At 38.2% G+C, this 21,606-nt stretch overlaps 1 protein-coding gene across 1 annotated transcript in view; it reads right to left on the bottom strand.

Moving 5' to 3' along the window:
* The window catches only part of RAD9B (RAD9 checkpoint clamp component B), a gene marked incomplete at its 3' end in the record, with an annotated part of 30,138 nt that overhangs the window by 4,768 nt on the left and 3,764 nt on the right, over positions 1-21,606 (bottom strand). Inside the window, exons 4-10 of the mRNA XM_081252283.1 lie at positions 21,249-21,363; positions 10,721-10,820; positions 7,981-8,087; positions 4,778-4,884; positions 4,627-4,691; positions 3,939-4,061; positions 2,519-2,756 (exon numbers count right to left, since the gene is read on the bottom strand). Coding sequence (XP_081108409.1) covers positions 2,519-2,756; positions 3,939-4,061; positions 4,627-4,691; positions 4,778-4,884; positions 7,981-8,087; positions 10,721-10,820; positions 21,249-21,363 — 855 coding nt within the window. The remainder of the gene's footprint in view (positions 1-2,518; positions 2,757-3,938; positions 4,062-4,626; positions 4,692-4,777; positions 4,885-7,980; positions 8,088-10,720; positions 10,821-21,248; positions 21,364-21,606) is intronic.

Genomic DNA, 21,606 nt, shown 5'->3' with positions numbered 1-21,606 from the left:
ACTGAACAAAAGAGTCAGTTGGAGAGATTAAAGAAGAAATGAAACTATCTCTATATAAAAATGACATATAGCATGTCTGGAAACCCTGAGAGAATCAATGATAAAACTAATGGAAACAATAAAATAATTCAGCAGGGTAGTAGGATATAAAATTAACACACACAAAAAAGTATCCTTCATATACGCAAACAACAGGCAGTCAGAAAACATAATGGTAGAGAAAACTATTCACAATAGCAATATAAAAGGTTAATTACATAGGAATAAACTTAAATGTGTAAATGTATATGAGAAACATTTTAAGACACTCCTGAGAGACACAAAAGTAGACCTAACAAGTGGAAATATATTGCCTGTGTTTGGATAGAATGACTCAACATCATAAAGGTGTCTCGTAACATCTCCAAGTTAACAGAAATTTAAGGAAATCCCAATTAAAAAAATACCAACAGACTTTTTCTGGAACTAGATAAGTTGATATCAAAGTTCAAGTAAAAAATACACATTCAGGGCTTCCCTGGTGGTGCAGTGGTTGAGAGTGCGCCTGCCGATGCAGGGGACATGGGTTCGTGTCCCGGTCCGGGAAGATCCCACATGCCGCGGAGCGGCTGGGCCCGTGGGCCATGGCTGCTGAGCCTGTGCATCCGGAGCCTGTGCTCTGCAACGGGAGAGGCCACAACAGTGAGAGGCCCACGTACCACAAAAAAAAAAAAAAAAAAAAACACATTCAGGAATAGCCAGGAAAAACTGACCAAATCTACAAAGGGATACTAACTCTACCAGACATTAAAACATACTCTGAAGGGCTGGAACTGGACCTCAGGGGAGGAAATGAGAAGATTTTATTAAATACCCTAGGGAAAGTCCCTGAATGCCATTCCAAGGAGTTTAGGTGAAATCCTATGGGAGAAGCAGAATGATCCAAGAGACAATAAAAGCAGGAGAGTGATGTATAACAATAACTAACATTTAATGAGCACTGACCATGTGCCAGTTCCTTGTATTAGCCCAATTAATTTTCACAACAATTCAATTGGGTAGCATTATTATTATTCCCATTTTACTAACAGAAAGAAAACTGAAGCAAAGATAAGTAACTTATCCAAGTTACACGGCTAATAAGTGGCAAGACAGAGATTCCAACCCAGAAACTCTAGAGCCAGTGCTCTGGAGTCCTATACCTCATTGTAAATATAAGGTCTCAAAAGAATCTTCTGGTACACTGTGGAGGAAACCAGAGGAGAATGGATGCATGGAGGTCAATCAGAAGGCTCACCGTAGTTCATATAGAAGATGATAATGGTCTAAATTATTTACCCATAATGTAATTTCATTTTTGCAGGAGTTAAGGCAAATAATTCCCTTTAAAAATAGAACTTTCTTTTTAGAATTTAGAATTTAAGTGACATGATAGGAAATTTGAAGAAAAGAGTGCTGTAATGGTACTCATGGAGCTTACAGCTCTAAATGTCACTTTCCCTAGTGAGGAAATTGGCAATCTTAGTGAATTTCAGGGAAGTGAAGCAGCAGGAAAATGTGTTCCTGTTGCTGCCTGCGAAAAAGTAAGCACAATATGTGTGACCAAAAAACAGGACGAGGAAAATGTTTCTGTATAATGAAAAGACAGATTTCAGTTTTCACTTTATGGCCAAGCTAGTAATTCACGAGAAAAGAAAATTGCCATAAGTGCCAGGCATATAACAGGTATTCAATAAACACTGTGGCATCAAACTGAATAATAAGTGGAGTTTACTATCCAATTTTACTACCCTAAAAGTCTTCATACAGTGTAAGTAGTGACTTTTAGTAATACTATTTCTCCTTAGAGTTATTTCTAACTCTAAGAAACTCATATTTCCAAACCAATAATAATAACAACAGCAAAACAAGCTTGAATAAAACATTAATATAAACATGTAAAATAGTGACTATCATTATTTGATACTTCTAATAAATTATGTTTATCTTTAGTTCAGTGGATTTCTTAAGGTTTAACATTATAGCATTTTGTGAAGTTTATCATCCATCTAGTAAAATGTTGGTAACATAATAATGTTCTTAACTGGGACACCACTATGAAGGAATTTGTGATGTTTGTTGTGATGAAATTTACATTTGTACTACCATGAATAAAGGATTTCCCAACCAAACTTGAAAAATAAAATTAGAAGAACATGTATTTTAGATAACAAAGTATATGACTTTAGCATATTATTTGTATTCAAAGATAAGTATGCTATAAGAAATCATAATTTATTCTTTAAAACAAGTGACTCAAATTTCTATTTGAATATACTTTGTTAGAATTACTCAATGAGCAATTTAACTATTTCGTATTGACATTCTGTAAATCAGCCTTTTCTCCATGTCAGACTGGTTTCACCTCTCCCCTATCAAAAAATAATAAAATTAATTTCCCGGATATTGGGGGTGGGCTGAGGCAGGGAGATTGCAAAGGGAGACGGATGATGAGAATTCTTGACTAAGATGAAGCTGTGTCTCAGTGTTTTTCTTTTACCTTCCTGAGATATGAAGATCTTGGCACTTCCTCCGTGTCACTGACACTGCTTTCTGGTACTTCACTAATGTCTCTGTTCTCTCTTTCCGTTAAAGGGCTGCCACAGTTTTCCAATGAAGAGATGTTCGTGCGAGTCTCAGAATAAAGCCTTTTGGGTACTGCTTTTCTTGAGATATACTCTGCGTCCTTGCTGGTTGCATTTTTACCAGCCTCTGAATTTGAATGTATCAGCTCTGACCTGAGGTATTAATAGAGATTAAGTGAATGAACTGTTTACTTTGAAAGATATATTTTTATATAACTAATGGATCAATATGGGATGACAATAACACTGGTTTAGGGAATATACTGAAATAACATTGAACTAATTGTTGAAAGTTAAGATTTACATACATGATTATTTAGAAATTCTCTTGACAGATTCAAATTTTTCAGTAAAGCAACCCAATGTGTATGAGACAATCCTGTGACACGGTAATAGGGTGAAGTTAGAAAAAAAGTCAAATAAATTACAATATATCTGTATGATAAAATTGTATAGAGTCATTAAAAATCATGTTTCCAAGTTATTATCAGCAATACTGGAAAATGTTCACAATATAATATTTTGTGGGAAAAAACAGAATACAAAACTACATATGCTATATGACCCAATCTTGTTTTAAAATGCAACTGTATGCAAAATTAAAAGTCTGAAAGAAAACACAGTGTGCCAAACATTAACAGTGACTATCACTAGACGGTCAAATTGTCGGTGTTTTTAAATTTATTCTTTGTACTTTCCTGCATTTTCCGAATTTCCCATAGTAAGTTTATGTTACTTTTACAATGAAGCACCTTCCACCAAAAAAAAAGTTATTAAGAGACAAAAGGGGGAGCTCCCTGGTGGTCCAGCGGTTAGGATCCGGTGCTTTCACTGCCGTGGCCCAGGTTCAATCCCTGGTCCGGGGAACTGTGATCCCTCAAGCCGCGCAGCGCAGCCAAAATTTAAAAAAAGAAAAAAAAAAAAAAGAGAGGGAGACAAAAGGGGAAAAAAAGAAAGAAAAGCAATGGCTGTTTCTCTCTCTAAGAAAGAGAGTTCTGGGTAGTGAATACAAACTTTCCTGTGAACCTTAACACTATATCACTCCTAAAAAACAACTACCGAAAATGGAAATGAGTTTTAGGTAACAACAAAGATAAACCAGGCAGTCCTGTTAAATTGTGATCGTAAGAGAAAAAGCAAATATCTAGTGAAAAATGGGTGATATTTCTCTATTACAGTTAGGTCTTCCTGGAGCTTTCCTGATTCAGTTAAAATTTCTGATCTTCTAATGTTTTCATCCTCAATTGTTTCCTAAATGAATGCCATTGAATTATTTCAGAATAAGACTGCAATGGCTTTATCCCAACCAATAAAGACGTTAAAACATGGCCTTACCTTTTTCGTTTTTGTGAAAGACACAGTGATTGTGGAGAAGATGCTCTACTTGGCTCATCAGCTAATGTAGCCAAAATAAAGTTGGCTTCCAATAACATATCGTCAATACTTAAAGCCATGGGTCTAAAAAAGGCAAAGTCAGAGCAAACATCACACTCATCACACTCACACTCATTTTCTGATGGACATTGGGAAAACATTAAAAAATGATACTTAATTTTGGAGTAAAAAGAAACAGTAAAAGTCTTGTCTTTTCACAAATCGAGACAGTCCTAAGAACTAAAAGGATCCTTAGAAATCATCACATCCAATTTCATAAAACACATTCATCCTAGCCCAATCTCTCTGAAATTTTAGTTCTGAAATATCATATGAAGTACCATAGTTTTAGTTTCATAGAGATTTAACTTGTTTAAGCCATGTATAATTTTCTAATTTGGCAATTTATTCAGTATGTCAAGTTTATAAATGTTTTTACTCTTCAGAATAATATATCTTTCTAAATTAAGTTACCAATAAAAAGAACTCTAGGTTATGACATCTTTCAAAATTTTAGTTTGATAAGTGTTGTTAGTAAAGTTAAGGAATTCCTGAGGTGTGAATTAATTTCAAAGTGAACCAAAGGGTTTTTTAATTAATGTATGACAAAAGAAAAAGAAACAAACTCAGAAATTTCCTAAGGACCTACTTCCCAGGAAAATCAAAATGAATGGCTATAGGAGCATGTGTAACTTCTGAAAATGTCAGCATTCCCTGAAAAGGAAAAAAGGGGAAAAATTGTGAAATCTTTATTAAAAATTGCCATTGATAATTCTAATTGGACACAAATTTTGGTTTACCTTCAGTTCTTTGAAGCAAAATGTTATTTCAGTGTTGACTCCAATTTGAAAGAAGTCAAACTCATCTGGCCCAACAAACATCTCACTGTATACAGAATTGGTCAAATCTGCTCAATGTTATAGGAAAGTAAAGAATAAAATTAGTTCCAGAGGTATTTGTTAAATTTTGATAAGAAAATATAAGCATAAGTGATAAGTTAAAAATAGCCACAAATTCTCTGACATTCCTTCATTGAGAGGTGGGGTCTATGTCTATGTCCCCTCCCCTTGAATCTGGGGTGAGTGGGCTCTTCATCTGCTCTCACCAACAGGATATGGTGGAGTGACCTGGTGCTAGTTTCTGGTCTGGGCCCAGGCCTTAAGAGACTGGCAGCCTCCACTTCCTCAATCCCATAAGCCACACAGGGCAGCCAAAAAAAAAAAAGTAAAAATCAACTTAGAATGGGAGAAAATATTTGAAATCATATATATGAAAAGGGGAGAAAAATAAAAAGACAAATAACTCAAGTGAAAAATAAGGGATGTGAATGTGAACAGACATTTCTCCAAAGAAGGTATAGAAATAAGCAATAAGAACACAAAAAAAGATACTCAACATCATTAGTTGCTAGAGAAATGAAAATCAAAACCACAATAAGATAACACTTCACACCCACTAAGATGGCTATCGTCCAAAAGACAGACAATAACAGAGGTGTTGAATTTTTTTTCCCCCAGAGGTGTTGAATTTTGTTCCCTAATATTTTATTAAACTTTTATGTGCATTTTTTAAAATGAAAATATGATCATACTATGCATACCATTTTATAGTCTATTCAATAATATATCCTGACTATTTTTCCATGTCAATAAGTACATTTTCCTAATTATTTATGTGTTGGTGCTTTGTGTTTTCCACTACAAAATTAACTTCAATAAACATCTTTGACATACACACCCAGAGAGAAAGAAATGTATATATACACACACACAAGACTTCTTTTTTTTGGCCACGCCACATGGCTTGCGGGATCTCAGTTTCCCGACCAGGGCTTGGACCCAGGCCACAGCAGTGAAAGCACCAGACCCTAACCATTAGGCCACCAGGGAACTCCCAAGACTACTTTTAATAGCTTCATAGTATTTCACTAAACCAATCTCCTGTTGTCAGATCTAAGGTATATAGAAAGAGATGAACCAAACTATTGAGTCTCTAGACAGTGGGATTTCAGGTGACTTTATTAGTGCTTTTTATGTGTTTTTAATTTTCTTCAATGAACATGAATTATGTAAGTGTAAGAACAAAGGAGAAATGGTATATATATTTTAAAAGGACCAAACAATACCTTACACATACCTTCATCTCAATCAAGAAGGCTCATGTCATGACTTGTGGTTGCCAGGGGCAGTGGGGTGTGGGGGTGTCGCTGGATTGGGAGATTGGGACTAGAAGATGCAAACTATTATATAGAGAATGGATAAACAACAAGGTCCTACTGTATAGCACAGGGAACTATGTTCAGTATCCTGTAATAAACCATAATGGAAAAGAATATGAAACAGAATATTAAAAAAATTAATTAAAAAAAAGGCTCATGTCACTCCCAGTGTGCTGGCATACAGTAAGTTCAATAATAAAGTTAAACAATTGGGTCCCCAGTCAACCATAGCTATAACTACTCATTAGAAAGCTGCTCACAAGGGACAGTGTCTGAATAAATGGCCATTTATTCAGAGATGGCATTATGAATATAAAACAGACCCTTTCACTAGCCAAGCATATATTTTCCAGATCATGCACCCCTGAGTGCCAAAACGGAATGCTAGATGGGACTTTGAGAGAAGCAATAAGAGCACAGTGGTAATGAGACTAAGCCCTGGAGCCTGACAGTCTATATTCAGATCATAATCCACCACTTATTAACTGTGTGACAGCAGGCAAGTCACTTAGTTTCTCTGTGCTTCATATTCTTCATATAGAAAATGGGGATACTAATAGTACCTACATCACAGACTTGTTACAAAGATCAAATGGATTCAGAAATGGAAACCATTTAGAGAAGAGCTGACTTAATATTCATGTTGGGGCTTCCCTGGTGGTGCAGTGGTTAAGAATCCACCTGCCAATGCAGAGGACACGGGTTTGAGCCCTGGTCCAGGAAGGTCCCACATGCCACGGATCAACTAAGCCTGTGCACCACAACTACTGAGCCTGCGCTCTAGAGCCCACCAGCCACAACTACTGAGCCCACGTGCCGCAACTACCGAAGCCCGCGCACCTACAGCCCGTGCTCCGCAACAAGAGAAGCCACAGCAATGAGAAGCCCATGCATTGCTAGGAAGAGTAGCCCCCGCTCGCCGCAACTAGAGAAAGCCCACACACAGCAACGAAGACCCAACGCAGCCAAAAATAAAATAAATAAATTTATAAAAAATAATATTTCATTAATTAAGAAATATTCACATTTTCTGCCCTATATATTTGCCATCTGGAATATCTTACATTTCTAACTTAAAGTTACTTTTCCTTTTTATGTGGTCAAAGATCATCTCAACTGGATTGCTGGCCTCTTAATTTTTCTTTATGCTAAATACAAAGGATGAGAAATAGACCTTAAAATTTTAACTGAAAAAATATTTTTCTCAGTAACCATTCTAATTTTTTTAAAATAAATTTATTTATTTGTTTATTTATTTTTGGCTCTGTTGGGTCTTCATTGCTGTGCGCAGGCTTTCTCTAGTTGCGGAGAGCAGGGGCTACTCTTCCTCACAGGTTTCTGTGAGGTGCACAGGTTTCTCATTGCGGTGGCTTCTCTTTGTTGCAGAGCACAGGCTCTAGGCACGTGGACTTCAGTAGTTGTGGCACTCGGGCTCAGTAGTTGTGGCTCATGGGTTAGTTGCTCTGCAGCATGTGGGATCTTCCCGGACCAGGGCTCGAATCCGTGTCCCCTGCATTGGCCAGGTGGGTTCTTAACCACTGTGCAACCAGGGAAGTCCCATTCTCCTAATTATAAAACAATCTGAATTTCAAAGCCAAGTATTGTAATTACTGATTGTGACAAATTTCTCAGGTCTCTTAAAAATTTTAATGATCTTTCTACATTTTACTGCCTTTTAGACAAGAAAAAGTATTATGTCACTAATATTTACTGTATAACCGTACAGTATCAGGAAAGCCAGGAAGTAATATTCCATCAAAGCACAGTGACAGATATAATCCTTACCCATTGATTCCTCATTAGAACTCTTAATGCAAACGTTCAGTGGAGTAACAGCAAGAGTAACTTCCTCTTGACTCGATGTAAAAAGAACAATTGCCTCAGCAAGCACTCTATAAAATGTAACGAACAGTAGTACATTATTTGAAGAACAAACAGAAAGAAATTATCATATTAAATGGGACTCATCTTTAACCTGGAAATAAATAGGTTTATTGTCCTGGATTTAGAAAAACCTACCCAAAAGACCTATCTGCATTCTTCTATATGAGCTGCTATATTTTTAGTATATCTTAAAATTACAACATTAGGAATCCCCTAGCGGTCCAGTGGTTAGGACCCGGCGCTTTCACTGCTGGGGGCTGGGATCAATCCTTGGTCGGGGAACTAAGATCCTGAAAGCTGCTCCGCTGCAGCCAAAAAAAAAGAAAGAATTACAACATCATTTGAAGGCCAAGAGAATAGCAAAATATATTCTAAGTAAAACATGTGAAAACTACAGAATAAACCAAACACTAGAATATCTTTAATTCTATGCTTTCACATACCCAATACATTTTTTAACAAAAATGACCTGGGATCATACTCCTAAGGGAGAGAGTAGAAAACGGAGATGTTCAAACAGAACTGGGGTGAACTATGCTGGAGACGCAGTCGAGGGGTAGAGGTTTACAAGCAGTCTGCTGCCTGTATTCTCTTTCCCTTTGTCACTTGTCCTAGATTATTAACTATTTCTTTCAAGGTTGTCCTGACATCCCAAATGCCCTTTCATCCTGGGCTCCCTTTTTTTTTTTTTTATGCGGTACGCGGGCCTCTCACTGTTGTGGCCTCTCCCGTTGCGGAGCACAGGCTACGGACGCGCAGGCTAAGCAGCCATGGCTCACGGGCCCAGCCGCTCCGCGGCATGTGGGATCTTCCCGGACCAGGGCACGAACCCGTGTCCCCTGCATCGGCAGGCGGACTCTCAACCGCTGCGCCACCAGGGAAGCCCTGGCCTATTTTTTAAATTGAGGTGAGGTCAGATAAAAATGAGATTCTTAGAATTTCTGTAATGTTAGTGTTACCCTGCTACTAGACATTAGGTTAGGAGAGTTTCTCGATGCCAAAATGTCAGGAACACCTACCAAATTAATCTGGAAACTTTTCCAGTGTTAAGGGAGAGGTGTTGTACAAGATACTAAACAACCTGATACCAAAAATGACAACATGAATGTGCAATTCAAAAAGGAAGAAAAATACAAATTGCTAATAAATATATGAAAAGATGCTCAAACTCCCTAGTAATAAAATAAACACCAAAAATGACTTTTTTTTAATATTAAAAAAAAGATTATGTCTTCCATAATAGGAGTTTCCTTCTCTCCCCACCGCCCCTCTCTCTCTGGTTACCAGGTGCCATGTTGTGAGGACAATCGGCCAGCCTACAAAGAGGCCTGCATGATGAGGAACTGAGGCCTACCAGCAACCACATGGGTGAGCTTAGAAGCTGACTTTTTGAGGCCTCCCACAGCCATGTCAGTGAGCTTGGGAGTGAATTTCTCCAAGTTCAGCCTTCAAATGAGACCACAGCCCTGGCTGATGGCTTGACTTCAACCTCATGAGAAACCTTGAGCCAAAAGCACCCAGCTAAGCCACACTTATTATTTTGAAGTAATAAACATCTGGGTTTTTTTAAAGCTTTAAGTTGTGGGGAAATTTGCTTCACAGAAATAGATAACTAATACACTATCTTATGCACTACTAGCAGCATTGTTTGTGATGGCAAAAAGTCAGAAACAACCAACTTTTTCACTAATAGGGTAATGGGTAACTAAATTATGGTTCACTCATACAATTAAAAATTATGCAATCATTAAAAAGAATAAAATTGATTTAACTAAACTGACATAGACACTAAAAAAGGAAGTTGCCAAACAATAAGTATAGTAGGACATTTTCTTTTAAAAAACTATGTATGTGTCTAGTAGGTGACATAAATTTGAGAGAGAAGGAGAAAAAGAAAGAAAGATATCCATAGCTATAGGGAAAAAGAAAGTTATAGAAAGACTGGCTATAAATAGAAGATGATATAGAAGGATTACACTAAATTGTTAATAGATGTTAAACCCCTGCCAAGTGGGATATATGCAGCAAGTAGAGGAGAAAGACTTCCATTTTTCATCTCTGCACTCTTCTATAAATTTTAGATGTATTGCAAGGAGCATGTATTTCTTTTGTAATTTAAAAAACAATAAGGATAAAATATCTTTTGGCTTACAAAGTAATTAATGTTTAAGCTACAGCTTAACTGAAAAATTGAGTACCTTTCACTGACAAATATGTCCCACTCATTCTCTAGAAAAAACAAACAAACAAACAAACACTTAGGGATAAAATCAGTTCGTGTAAAAAGTGTTAAAATTTCCTCATGCTGTGTGTGTTAAGACTCAGATAGAAGGCACCATATAAATGCAAAGTATTATTAGATAATATATTTTTCTCTTAATACCACTTGATGTAGAAAGCCACTGATGGGATACTTCTAGAACATTTTGGCCACTAAATTATTATTTCTACCATTAGGCAGTTATTATTATCTACTTTTATCTTTCTCAAGGTTTCCTCTTGATCCTGTAAGGTGATTTCTACAAGTCCAGTGTTAGCTTAAAAAAATGTAACTGATTTAAAAACTCTAGGCTATTAATTCTTTACTCTGTGACCATAATATATTCAGAAAAATAAAAATAAACAACAGAGAACTCATTACCTTGGTTGAATCACTAGTGTATTAGAACACATATTCTTTTCAAAAATAACTTGCAAAGGCCGACTTTCTTGAAAACACACATTATGAATCCTTTTAATACCTTAAAAATAATAAAGCAACCCATTAATAATTTTAAGTGCAAAATTAACAGATTTTTAAAAGTCTTTAAGTTTCAGAGCCAGATTAAAATAATAAAATTAAAGTAATATTTAATATCTGACAGGTGCACAAAGCTTACAAGAAGCAGTATCCCTTAATGAATGTGTTTATCGCTCCCTAGTGGACACCATGTAACATGTCACACCCTCCAACCAATTAAGCAGTAGAGTTCCCACATTCTTTTGAAATACAGGTAATTTCTTAAATTGTGTGTAAAATAGTAATTGCCCACTACAGACCATATATCTATGATTCTTTTTCAATATTTTTCATCCGAACTGATATTTTTGGATGGGAACTTTAAAAGTAAAACCTGAGCATCCGGTCTGTGAATTCTTTCCCTCTGAGAGGAGGAGAGGAGTGTGGAGCAATAATGGCTACGGCCCAATGTACCAGCAACTGCAGGATATGTTGTACGTACATTACCTCTGATCCTCACAATATGCCTATGGGATAGGTACTTGATCTCAGAAGAGGAAACTATAGTTCCAGCTCTGTTAAATGACTTCAAGCCTATGCTGTTTTAACAAGTATTGCTAGAATTTGAATCTAAGTTTGTTTTATCTCTCTCTTTTTTTTTTTCTGAATCTGAGTTTGAATATGGAGCCCGTGTAATAAAATCCAGGTGGGCTATAACTTTCTACAGCATAATAATGTTACAATGAGAATCAAAAGGATTCACTATAAACAACATTTCTCAACTTATTTTTTAACTGAATTAATAACAACAGCAATATTTATTATTTTCATAAATATTTACTGAGCACTTACTGTGTACAAGGCTGATCAGTTCTTCTTTTTTTTGTTTTGCTGTGTTTTTTGTTTTTTTTTGACCGTGCAGTGAGGCATGTGTGACCTTCGTGACCAGGGATCGAACCTGTGCCCCCTGCATTGGGAGTGCAGAGTCTTAACCACTGGACCGCCAGGGAAGTCCCTGACCACTTAGTTTTTTTTTTTTTTTATTAATTAATTAATTAATTTTTTTGCTGTGTTGGGGCTTTGTTTCTGCATGCAGTCTTTCTCTAGTTGCAGCGAGTGGGGGCTACTCTTCATTGTGGTGCGCAGGCTTCTCGTTGCGGTGGCTTCTCTTGTTGCGGAGCATGGGCTCTAGGCATGCAGGCTTCAGTAGTTGTGGCACGTGGGCTCAGTAGTTGTGGCTCACGGGCTTAGTTGCTCCGCGGCATGTGGGATCTTCCCGGACCAGGGCTCTAACCTGTGTCCCCTGCATTGGCAGGCGGATTCTTAACCACTGCGCCACCAAGGAATTCCTGATCAGTTAGTTTTTAATGGATAACAAACCACAATATTTAATCAGAAATTTAGTGGCTCAAAATAACAAACGTTTGTTATTTCTTTTTTTTTTTTTCATTTGTTATTTCTAACAGTTCAGCTGAGTGGCTCCTCTGGTTTGGGTTGGCTTAGCTGTGGCTGGATCATTTTGAATGGCCTCACATTCATATCTGGGGCCTCACAGTTGGGACAACAGGGACAGCTGGGATGGCTGGGGCCTCTCACCACATGGTCTCCAGTCTTCCAGGAGTCTGCGCTGGACTGTGCTTACTCTCATGCTGATGGAAATGTTCTTAGTTTAACAGTGGAAGCTGACAGGCCTCTTGAGGCCTAGGCTCGGAGCTCACACAACATCACTTCTAGTGCATTCTATTGATATCAAAGCAACTCCAAGGCCAGCTGAGATTCAAAGTAGGGAAACACACAGGGACGAATTTTGGAGCTGTGGACTAGCAAAGAACAACTCAGACAAAAATTTCTGACTTCACAGAGCTTACATTCTAGCGAAGGGAGGCAAACGATAAGAAAATCAAAAGCAGTACTTCCCTGGTGGTCCAGTTGTTAAGACTCTGCGCTTCCACTGCAGGGGGCACAGGTTTGCTCCCTGGTCGGGGAACTAAGATCCCACATGCCGTGCAGTACAGCCAAAAAAAGAAAAAGTAAAATAATTGGTCTGTCACATAGTGATAAGTAGCACAGGAAAAAAAGGAAAGCTGAAAGGGGGCTGGGGAGTGCCAGTGGTGGTGGGCAGCAATTTCAAGTAAGGAGGTCAAGGAAGACCTCATGGAAAAGATGCCATTTGAGCAAGACTGAAGGAGGTCTTAGAAAGAGCAAGCCATGTGTTATCTGGAGAAGGAGCTTGCTAGGCAGAGGGAACAGGGGCCCAGCCTGGGACTCCCAGATCATGTGATACCTTACCGGCCATTGTAAGATCTTCGGCTTTTACCTTGGGTAAAATGGTGAGCTTTTTGAGAGTTTTAAGCACTGGAGTAATATAATCTGACCTATTTTAAAGGGATTACTGTGGCTGCTACTTCGGGAAGACACAAAGCTCAAAAGTTGGCATATCTTACCTATTTTAAAAAATATTTTCAACTTATTTTTAGATGGATAGGAAATAAAAGGTAATAGATGTACATGGTATAAAATTCAAAAGATACCAAAGAATAGACAGTGAAAATAAGTCACCCTCCACCTCTGACTCCTGCCACCCCAGTACCCTACTCAGAGGTAACTATGGTTACCAGTTTCTTAGGTATTCTTCAGAAATAGCCCATGCATATACAAGCTCAATCATATCTCTATAACAAATACCTGACTTGGGTGAATGTTCTATTGGCATTGCCGAGGATGTCCAAGCTGAGAAATGCCTTACTTCTTTGTCATCCCTGATGCTTTTTTTCTTGCTACTTGCTTCCTTCCCCTTTTTCCTTAACACACGCTAAACACTTTCAGTCTATACCTTTGACCACACTGCTTCCTCATCATAGAATGCCTTCCCATTTCTGACTATTAGAAATTTAGCCCAGGACCAGATGGCTTCACAGGCAAATTCTATCAAACATTTAGAGAAGAGCTAACACCTATCCTTCTCAAACTCTTCCAAAATATAGCAGAGGGAGGAATACTCCCAAACTCATTCTATGAGGCCACCATCACCCTGATACCAAAACCAAACAAAGGTGTCACAAGGAAAGAAAACTACAGGCCAATATCACTGATGAACATAGATGCAAAAATCCTCAGCAAAATACTAGCAAACAGAATCCAACAGCACATTAAAAGGATCATACACCATGATCGAGTGGGGTTTATCCCAGGAATGCAAGGATTCTTCAATATATGCAAATAAATCAATGTGATATACCATATTAACAAATTGAAGGAGAAAAACCATATGGTCATCTCAATAGATGCAGAGAAAGCTTTCGACAAAATTCAACACTTATTTATAATAAAAACCCTCCAGAAAGTAGGCATAGAAGGAACTCACCTCAACACAATAAAGGCCATATATGACAAACCCACAGCCAACATCGTTCTCAATGGTGAAAAACTGAAACCATTTCCACTAAGATCAGGAACAAGACAAGGTTGCCCACTCTCACCACTATTATTCAACATAGTTTTGCAAGTTTTAGCCATAGCAATCAGAGAAGAAAAAGAAATAAAAGGAATTCAAATCAGAAAAGAAGAAGTAAAGCTGTCACTGTTTGCAGATAACATGATATTATATAGAGAGAATCCTAAAGATGCTACCAGAAAACTACTAGAGCTAATCAATGAATTTGGTAAAGCAGCAGGATACAAAATTAATGCACAGAAATCTCTTGCATTCCTTTACACGAATGATGAAAAACCTGTAAGAGAAATTAAGGAAACACTCCCATTTACCACTGCAACAAAAAGAATAAAATACCTATGAATAAACCTACCTAAGGAGACAAAAGACCTGTATGCAGAAAACTCTAAGACACTGATGAAAGAAATTAAAGATGATACAAACAGATGGAGAGATATACCATGTTCTTGGATTGGAAGAATCAACATTGTGAAAATGACTCTACTACCCAAAGCAATCTACAGATTCAATGCAATGCCTATTAAACTACCAATGGCATTTTTCACAGAACTAGAACAAAAAATTTCACAATTTGTATGGAGACACAAAAGACCCCGAATAGCCAAACAATCTTAAGAAAGAAAAACAGAGCTGGAGGAATCAGGCTCCTTGAATTCAGACTATACTACAAAGCTACAGTAATCAAGAGAGCATGGTACTGGCACAAAAACAGAAATATAGATCAATGGAACAGGATAGAAAGCCCAGAGATAAACCCATGCACATATGGTCACCTTATTTTTGATTTGAAGGCAAAAATATACAATAGAGAAAAGACAGCCTCTTCAATAAGTGGTGCTGGGAAAACTGGACAGCTACATGTAAAAGAATGAAATTAGAATGCTCCCTAACACCATATACAAAAACAAACTCAAAATGGATTAAAGACCTAAATGTAAGGCCAGACACTATAAAACTCATAGAGGAAAACATAGGCAGAACACTCTATGACATAAATCACAGCAAGATCCTTTTGGACCCACCTCCTAGAGAAATGGAAATAAAAACAAAAGTAAACAAATGGGACCTAATGAAACTTAAAAGCTTTTGCACAGCAAAGGAAACCATAAACAAGACGAAAAGACAATCCTCAGAATGGGAGAAAATATTTGCAAATGAAGAAAATATTTGCAAATGACAAAGGATTAATCTCCTAAAATTTACAAGCAGCTCATGCAGCTCAATATCAACAAAACAAACAACCCAATCCAAAAATGGACAGACGACCTAAACAGACATTTCTCCAAAGAAGATATACAGATAGCCAACAAACACGTGAAAGAATGCTTAACATCACTAATCATTAGAGAAATGCAAATCAAAACTACAATGAGGTATCACCTCACACCAGTCAGAATGGCCATCATCAAAAAATCTACAAACAATAAATGCTGGAGAGGGTGTGGAGAAAAAGAAACCCTCTTGCACTGTTGGTGGGAATGTAAATAGATACAGCCACTATGGAGAACAGTATGGAAGTTCCTTAAAAAACTACAAATAGAACAACCATACGACCCAGCAATCCCACTACTGGGCATCTACCCTGAGAAAACCATAATTCAAAAAGAGTCAGGTACCACAGTGTTCATTGCAGCACTATTTACAATTGCCAGGACATGGGACCAACCTAAATGTCCATCGACAGATGAATGGATAAAGAAGATGTGGCACATATATACAATGGCATATTACTCAGTCATAAAAAGAAAGGAAATTGAGTTATTTGTAATGAGGTGGATGGACCTAGAGTCTGTCATACAGAGTGAAGTAAGTTAGAAAGAGAAAGACAAATACCATATGCTAACACATACATATGGAATCTAAAAAAAAAAAAAAAGGTTATGAAGAACCTAGGGGCAGGGCAGGAATAAAGACGCAGATGTAGAGAATGGAGTTGAGGACATGGGGAGGGGGAAGGGTAAGCTGGGACGAAGTGAGAGAATGGCATGGACTTATATATACTACCAGTTATAAAATAGCTAGCTAGTGGGAAAGCCGCATAGCACAGGGAGATCAACTCGGTGCTTTGTGACCATCTAGAGGGGTGGGAAAGGGAGGGGGGAGGGAGATGCAAGAGGGAGGAGATATGGGGATATATGTATACATATAGCTGATTCACTTTGTTATAAAGCAGAAACTAACACACCATTGTAAAGCAGTTGTACGCCAATAAAGACGTTTACAAAAAAGAAATTTACCCACATGTAATGCTACCACCCAGATAGCCCTTCCTCTTCACCTTTCTCTCCTTTGAATCTGTTGCCGCAAGTACATCCATTGTGCTTTTTGTTTGTTTGTTTTTTGGTTTTGTTTTTGTTTTTTGCGGCACGCGGGCCTCTCACTGCTGTGGCCCCTCCCGCCGCGGAGCACAGGCTCCGGACGCGCAGGCCCAGCGGCCATGGCTCACAGGCCCAGCCACTCCGCGGCACGCGGTATCCTCCCGGACCGGGGCACAAACCCATTGTGCTCTTTTTAAAGCAACTTGGCTTGGTGTACCTCTTCACTGTGGTTTTTCCAGTCTTCCAGCTTAATAATAATTTTCCTTGATAGAATGCAAACAGGATAAAAATTTAGAAGTCCTGTTTCCTCTTTGTCATTTATTGATTTTATCTAATGCTGCACAAAGTACTGGACTATAAGAGACAAGGAATTTTCACCAGAATTTCTTCCTTCATTGAGAAAGTCTCACTATTGAAACAAAATCAAAACAGCTGAACTAAAGAGAATGCGTAGTAATGTGGTTAACTTAAATTCTGACATAAGCTCCTTATCTTCTCACAGACCAGTAACAGACAATTTGAGGTCCAGCAGCCAGTCCATGGACCGCTTGAGGAGCACTTCCTTATGCCGTCGGCTGCCAGCCATGGCATATCTGATACTATGATAGAATTCTGCTTGCCGTTTCATAGCTCAATTTGCAACTTCCCTCAGTGGCTCCAGAGAACTCTTTCAAACTTAAAGAGGTACAGCTAAGAAACAAGCATTATTTTGGAGATGTTCCATTTGTGGGGTTTGGAATTTCAGAGGTTAGTGATACTTATAAGTTGGCAAATGTTTCCCAATCCCTTTAAGTTCACTGTTATGCAAGTTTAAAGTCATCAGCATATCTGTAGAATGCCCTTTTACAAAACCTTAAAACCTGAAGTGGAAATTCTGCCCTCTTGACACCATGTCATTAATATACATGTATGAATCAGGGTTTTATTTTCACTCAGTAGCCAGCTCACCCCTCGTATGGAAGCCCCTCTGTCGGAGATCTGTCTTTTTGAGCAGGACAGAACTTATTAGCAGTTGCTTTGGATCAGAGCATGTTCTTCAGGGACAATTCACTGACTCGTTTTTAGCCACTCTGGGGCCAGTGCCAATGAAAATACAGAGAATTGATAGAATTATTATTAGGCAGGTAAATATTTCATATGAACCTTGGTTCTTGATGACATAAATCATCTTTTTTTTTTTTTCTATTAGCAGATGCTAAATAACCTAAGAAATCACCGTTCTGGAAACCATTTATGGTTAGATTCAGAGAAGTTAGTCTTTTTTAGTGGCTCATGCCTTTGCAATTGTTTTCTATCAATGAAGAGAGCCAAATTTACTTCACTGTCTTTAATTTCTTCCCCAGTTCCAAATATGTATTTCTAGCAGTTTATTGGATATCTCTGCCCAGGTGATTTTTCTCAACTAAATTTGAACAATGTTTCTCCACCAGATTATAAAAATAAAATTGCAAACATAATTTCCTGGGTACATACAGTTTTGGAAAGTATAACTATTTACCCCAATTACTGGGTATCAGCATCTATCCCCTGCTTCCCCCTTCCTTCCTGAGCCATCCTTCCCTGTTATGTAGCAGCCATGAGGTTTGGGTGGGACTGACTTCACTTCCAGTATCACTTGTGGGCCCTCATTGGTATAAATCAATTGATGTAATCTTATCCCCCTTGCAATTGAATTTGGTCCAGATATGGCAATAAGCCAAGGCAATTAGAGAATGGAATTCCCCTGGCTCCCCAGGATTAGTTTAGGTTGGTCCAATCAGAGCAAAGTCAAGCACTTTTGTTCAGTGCATGTATGAAGTATGGCTCTCACTCCCCCAGATGTGAAAGAGCAAGCATGTAGCCCCAGCTGCTACTGCTGCTAGAAGTCACCTCATTATTAAAAGTTTATAAGAGGAGGGAGACTCCAAGAGGGAGGAGATATGGGGATATATGTATATGCATAGCTGATTCACTTTGTCATACAGCAGAAACTAACACACCACTGTAAAGCAATTATACTCCAATAAAGATGTTAAAAAAAAAGTTTAGAAGAGAAGCTGGACTTAGTATAAATCACATGGAGGAAAGCAGACCTGAGAGAATTTTTAAAAGAAGAAGGAGAAGCAGCTGCTGCAGCCTGGATCAAAACACGCCTATGACCTAATTTTGAACTTTTAGTTTACATGAGCCAAAATTCCTCCTTATTGTTTAAGTCAGTTTGAGTTGGATTTTCTGGGTGGTTTTTTTTTTTCCCTGTTATTTGTAACTTAGAGCAGGGGTCCCCATCCCCCCCACCCCCACCCCCTGGGCCGCACAGCAGGAGGTGAGTGGCAGCTGAGCCCCATTGCTACCCATCCCTGGCATTACCGCCTGAACCATCCCAATCCCCCCAACCCCATCCGTGGAAAAACTGTCTTCCACAAAACCAGTCCCTGGTGCCAAAAAGGTTGGGGACCACTGACTTATAGCATCCTAACTCATACAACTTCCCTACAAAAGCTATTAAAAATCAACCAATCACAAATATGTATTGGACATTAATCAAGCCACTTGAGACATACTTAAGAAGCTGAAAAGTTGGTTGTTTAAAATCTAGCTGGAGAATTCTCTGGTGGTCCAGTGGTTAGGACTCCATGCTTTCACTGCCGAGGACCCAGGTTCAATCCCTCGTCAGGGAACTAAGATCCTGAAAGCCGCGCGGTGCAGCCAAAAAAAATTTTTTTGAACAAAAAATTAAAAAATAATATCTAGGGCTTCCCTGGTTGGCGCAGTGGTTGAGAGTCCGCCTGCCGATGCAGGGGACACGGGTTCATGCCCCAGTCCGGGAGGATCCCACATGCTGCAGAGCGGCTAGGCCCGTGAGCCATGGCCGCTGAGCCTGCGCATCTGGAGCCTGAGCTCCGCAACGGGAGACACCACAACAGTGAGAGGCCTGCGTACTGCAAAAAAAAAAAAAATCTAGCTGGAAATAAGGGATGAGGATAATTGTAATAACATCAGTCACTGACTATTCAGTACTGCCTCTGTGTCAGGCACCACACTAAGTGCTTTACACATGTGATCTCACTTCATCCTCACAACAACCCCAGAATCTGAGGGTAGGTAAGATTATCCCCATTCTAGAGAAAAGAAAATGAAGGTTCAGAGAGCTTATGTACTGTCACAAAGCTAATAAGAATTATAGAAGAATCCACATCCAAATCTATGAGATGTCAGAGCTTGCGGTGCTTTTTGTGTGTGTGTGTGCTTTTTTTTTTTTTAATTTTTACTGAAATATAGTTGATTTACAATGTGTTAGTTTCAGGTGTACAGCAAAGTGATTCAGTTATACATATATATATATATATTATTCTTTTTTAGATTCTTTTCTATTTTAGCTTATTATAAGATATTGAGTATAGTTCCCTGTGCTATACAGTAGGTCCTTGTTGGTTATCTATTTTATATACACTAGTGTGTATATTTTAATCCCAAACTCCTAATTTATCCCTCCCCCCACCCTTGCTGGGCTTTTAGTCATGCTCTTTACATGATTCTGCTATGACATGAACTGAAGCTCAAAGAGGAAAAAATAATGTTAAAAATTGATATTTTGCAGGGGAAAAATTAAGGAATATGATATAAATAAGAGCTGAAATAAAAATATTAAGATAAATGTAAGACAAAATTAAGAAATATAAGATAAATCATAACACTAATATAACCTTCCAGAAGACCATTCCACTATAAAAAGATTTGGACCAATACCACAAGTACAAGATTTTTAAAACATACACTCCTAACTGGTAACTTCAAATAAAATAGCAGCCATCATTATAAATATTACTAGCACTAACTCTTAGAAAATATGCCAGGTATTTCTTTAAACACTTTAGAACTATAACTTCCTATAACTCATTGAATCTTCACAAAAACCCTAGGAGGCTGGTACTACCACTGTCCCCATTTTACATATAGGGAAACTGAGGCACAAAGATGTAAAATAATTTGCCCAATGTCTCAGCAAGGAAGAGGCAGAGCAGGATTCCACCCCAGACCTTGTTGACCTCCAGAGTCCATGCACTTTATCACCATGCTCTACATATTTAACCATGTAAAATCCTATATGACTACAACATTTGAATATCTACCATGCAAGGCTGGGAGCCAGGAAATCTCTTGGTGTAGCAGAGAGAATGAATGAAGCTTTTGGCTCCTACTGTTGTGGGGCTGGACTCAAATCCAGGCTCTGTGACTTACTAGTTCTGTGACCTTGGGCCAGTTACCATGCTTCTTTCAGCCCCAGATAAAATACTATTTACCTCCTGGAGCATTTTTTATACATTATATAGGCATTATTCTTTTCTGTTCATTCCAAGGAACACTGTTACCAAGGCAGTCTTACAGAATATCATCAAGCAGCTAGTTAATTTTAGAATATTCAATTGTTAGAATTCAGATGGACATTTAAAAAATTGGTCTGTGTGCAGGCAAAGCTTGTGCCACTGACAAGCCAAAAAAGGAAATAATTAATACCAATCAACTCACAGTACTTCTACAGAGACAAGTAAGATAATATTTATAACCGCCCTACCACAAAACTATACAAATTCTAAGCAATAGTGCAATGGGAAGTCTTGATATGCAGTTTGAATATTCTAAACATGAAAAATATTAACAAAACACACACACACTTTAAACTGGATTTAATTATACCTACCATGTCTGCAGAAGAATTGAATAACTACTTTGCACTTATCAGATCTGGTAAATATTTTGCACTTCTCTACATTTCTTTCGAGGGAATTCAGACATCTAAAGATAGGCAGAATTGACTGTAACACAAACACGTTATAGAAGAGCACATACTTAATATGGTTGCTTAATTAGTTTAAAAACAACCTAACAAAAGAAGAGTAAGTATATTCGTAAATGAACAGACTGTCCTGCATGCCATTTACAAATTTGTGTGTGTGTGTGTGTGGTACGCGGGCCTCTCACTGCTGTGGCCTCTCCCCGTTGCGGAGCACAGGCTCCGGACGCGCAGGCCCAGCGGCCATGGCTCACAGGCCCAGCCG

This window comes from Mesoplodon bidens (assembly GCF_964165515.1).
Source record: "Mesoplodon bidens genome assembly, chromosome: 13".
Lineage (NCBI taxonomy): Eukaryota > Metazoa > Chordata > Mammalia > Artiodactyla > Ziphiidae > Mesoplodon > Mesoplodon bidens.
The sequence above is the reverse complement of the archived record's forward strand: the minus strand, read 5'-3'. Positions and strand labels throughout refer to the sequence as shown.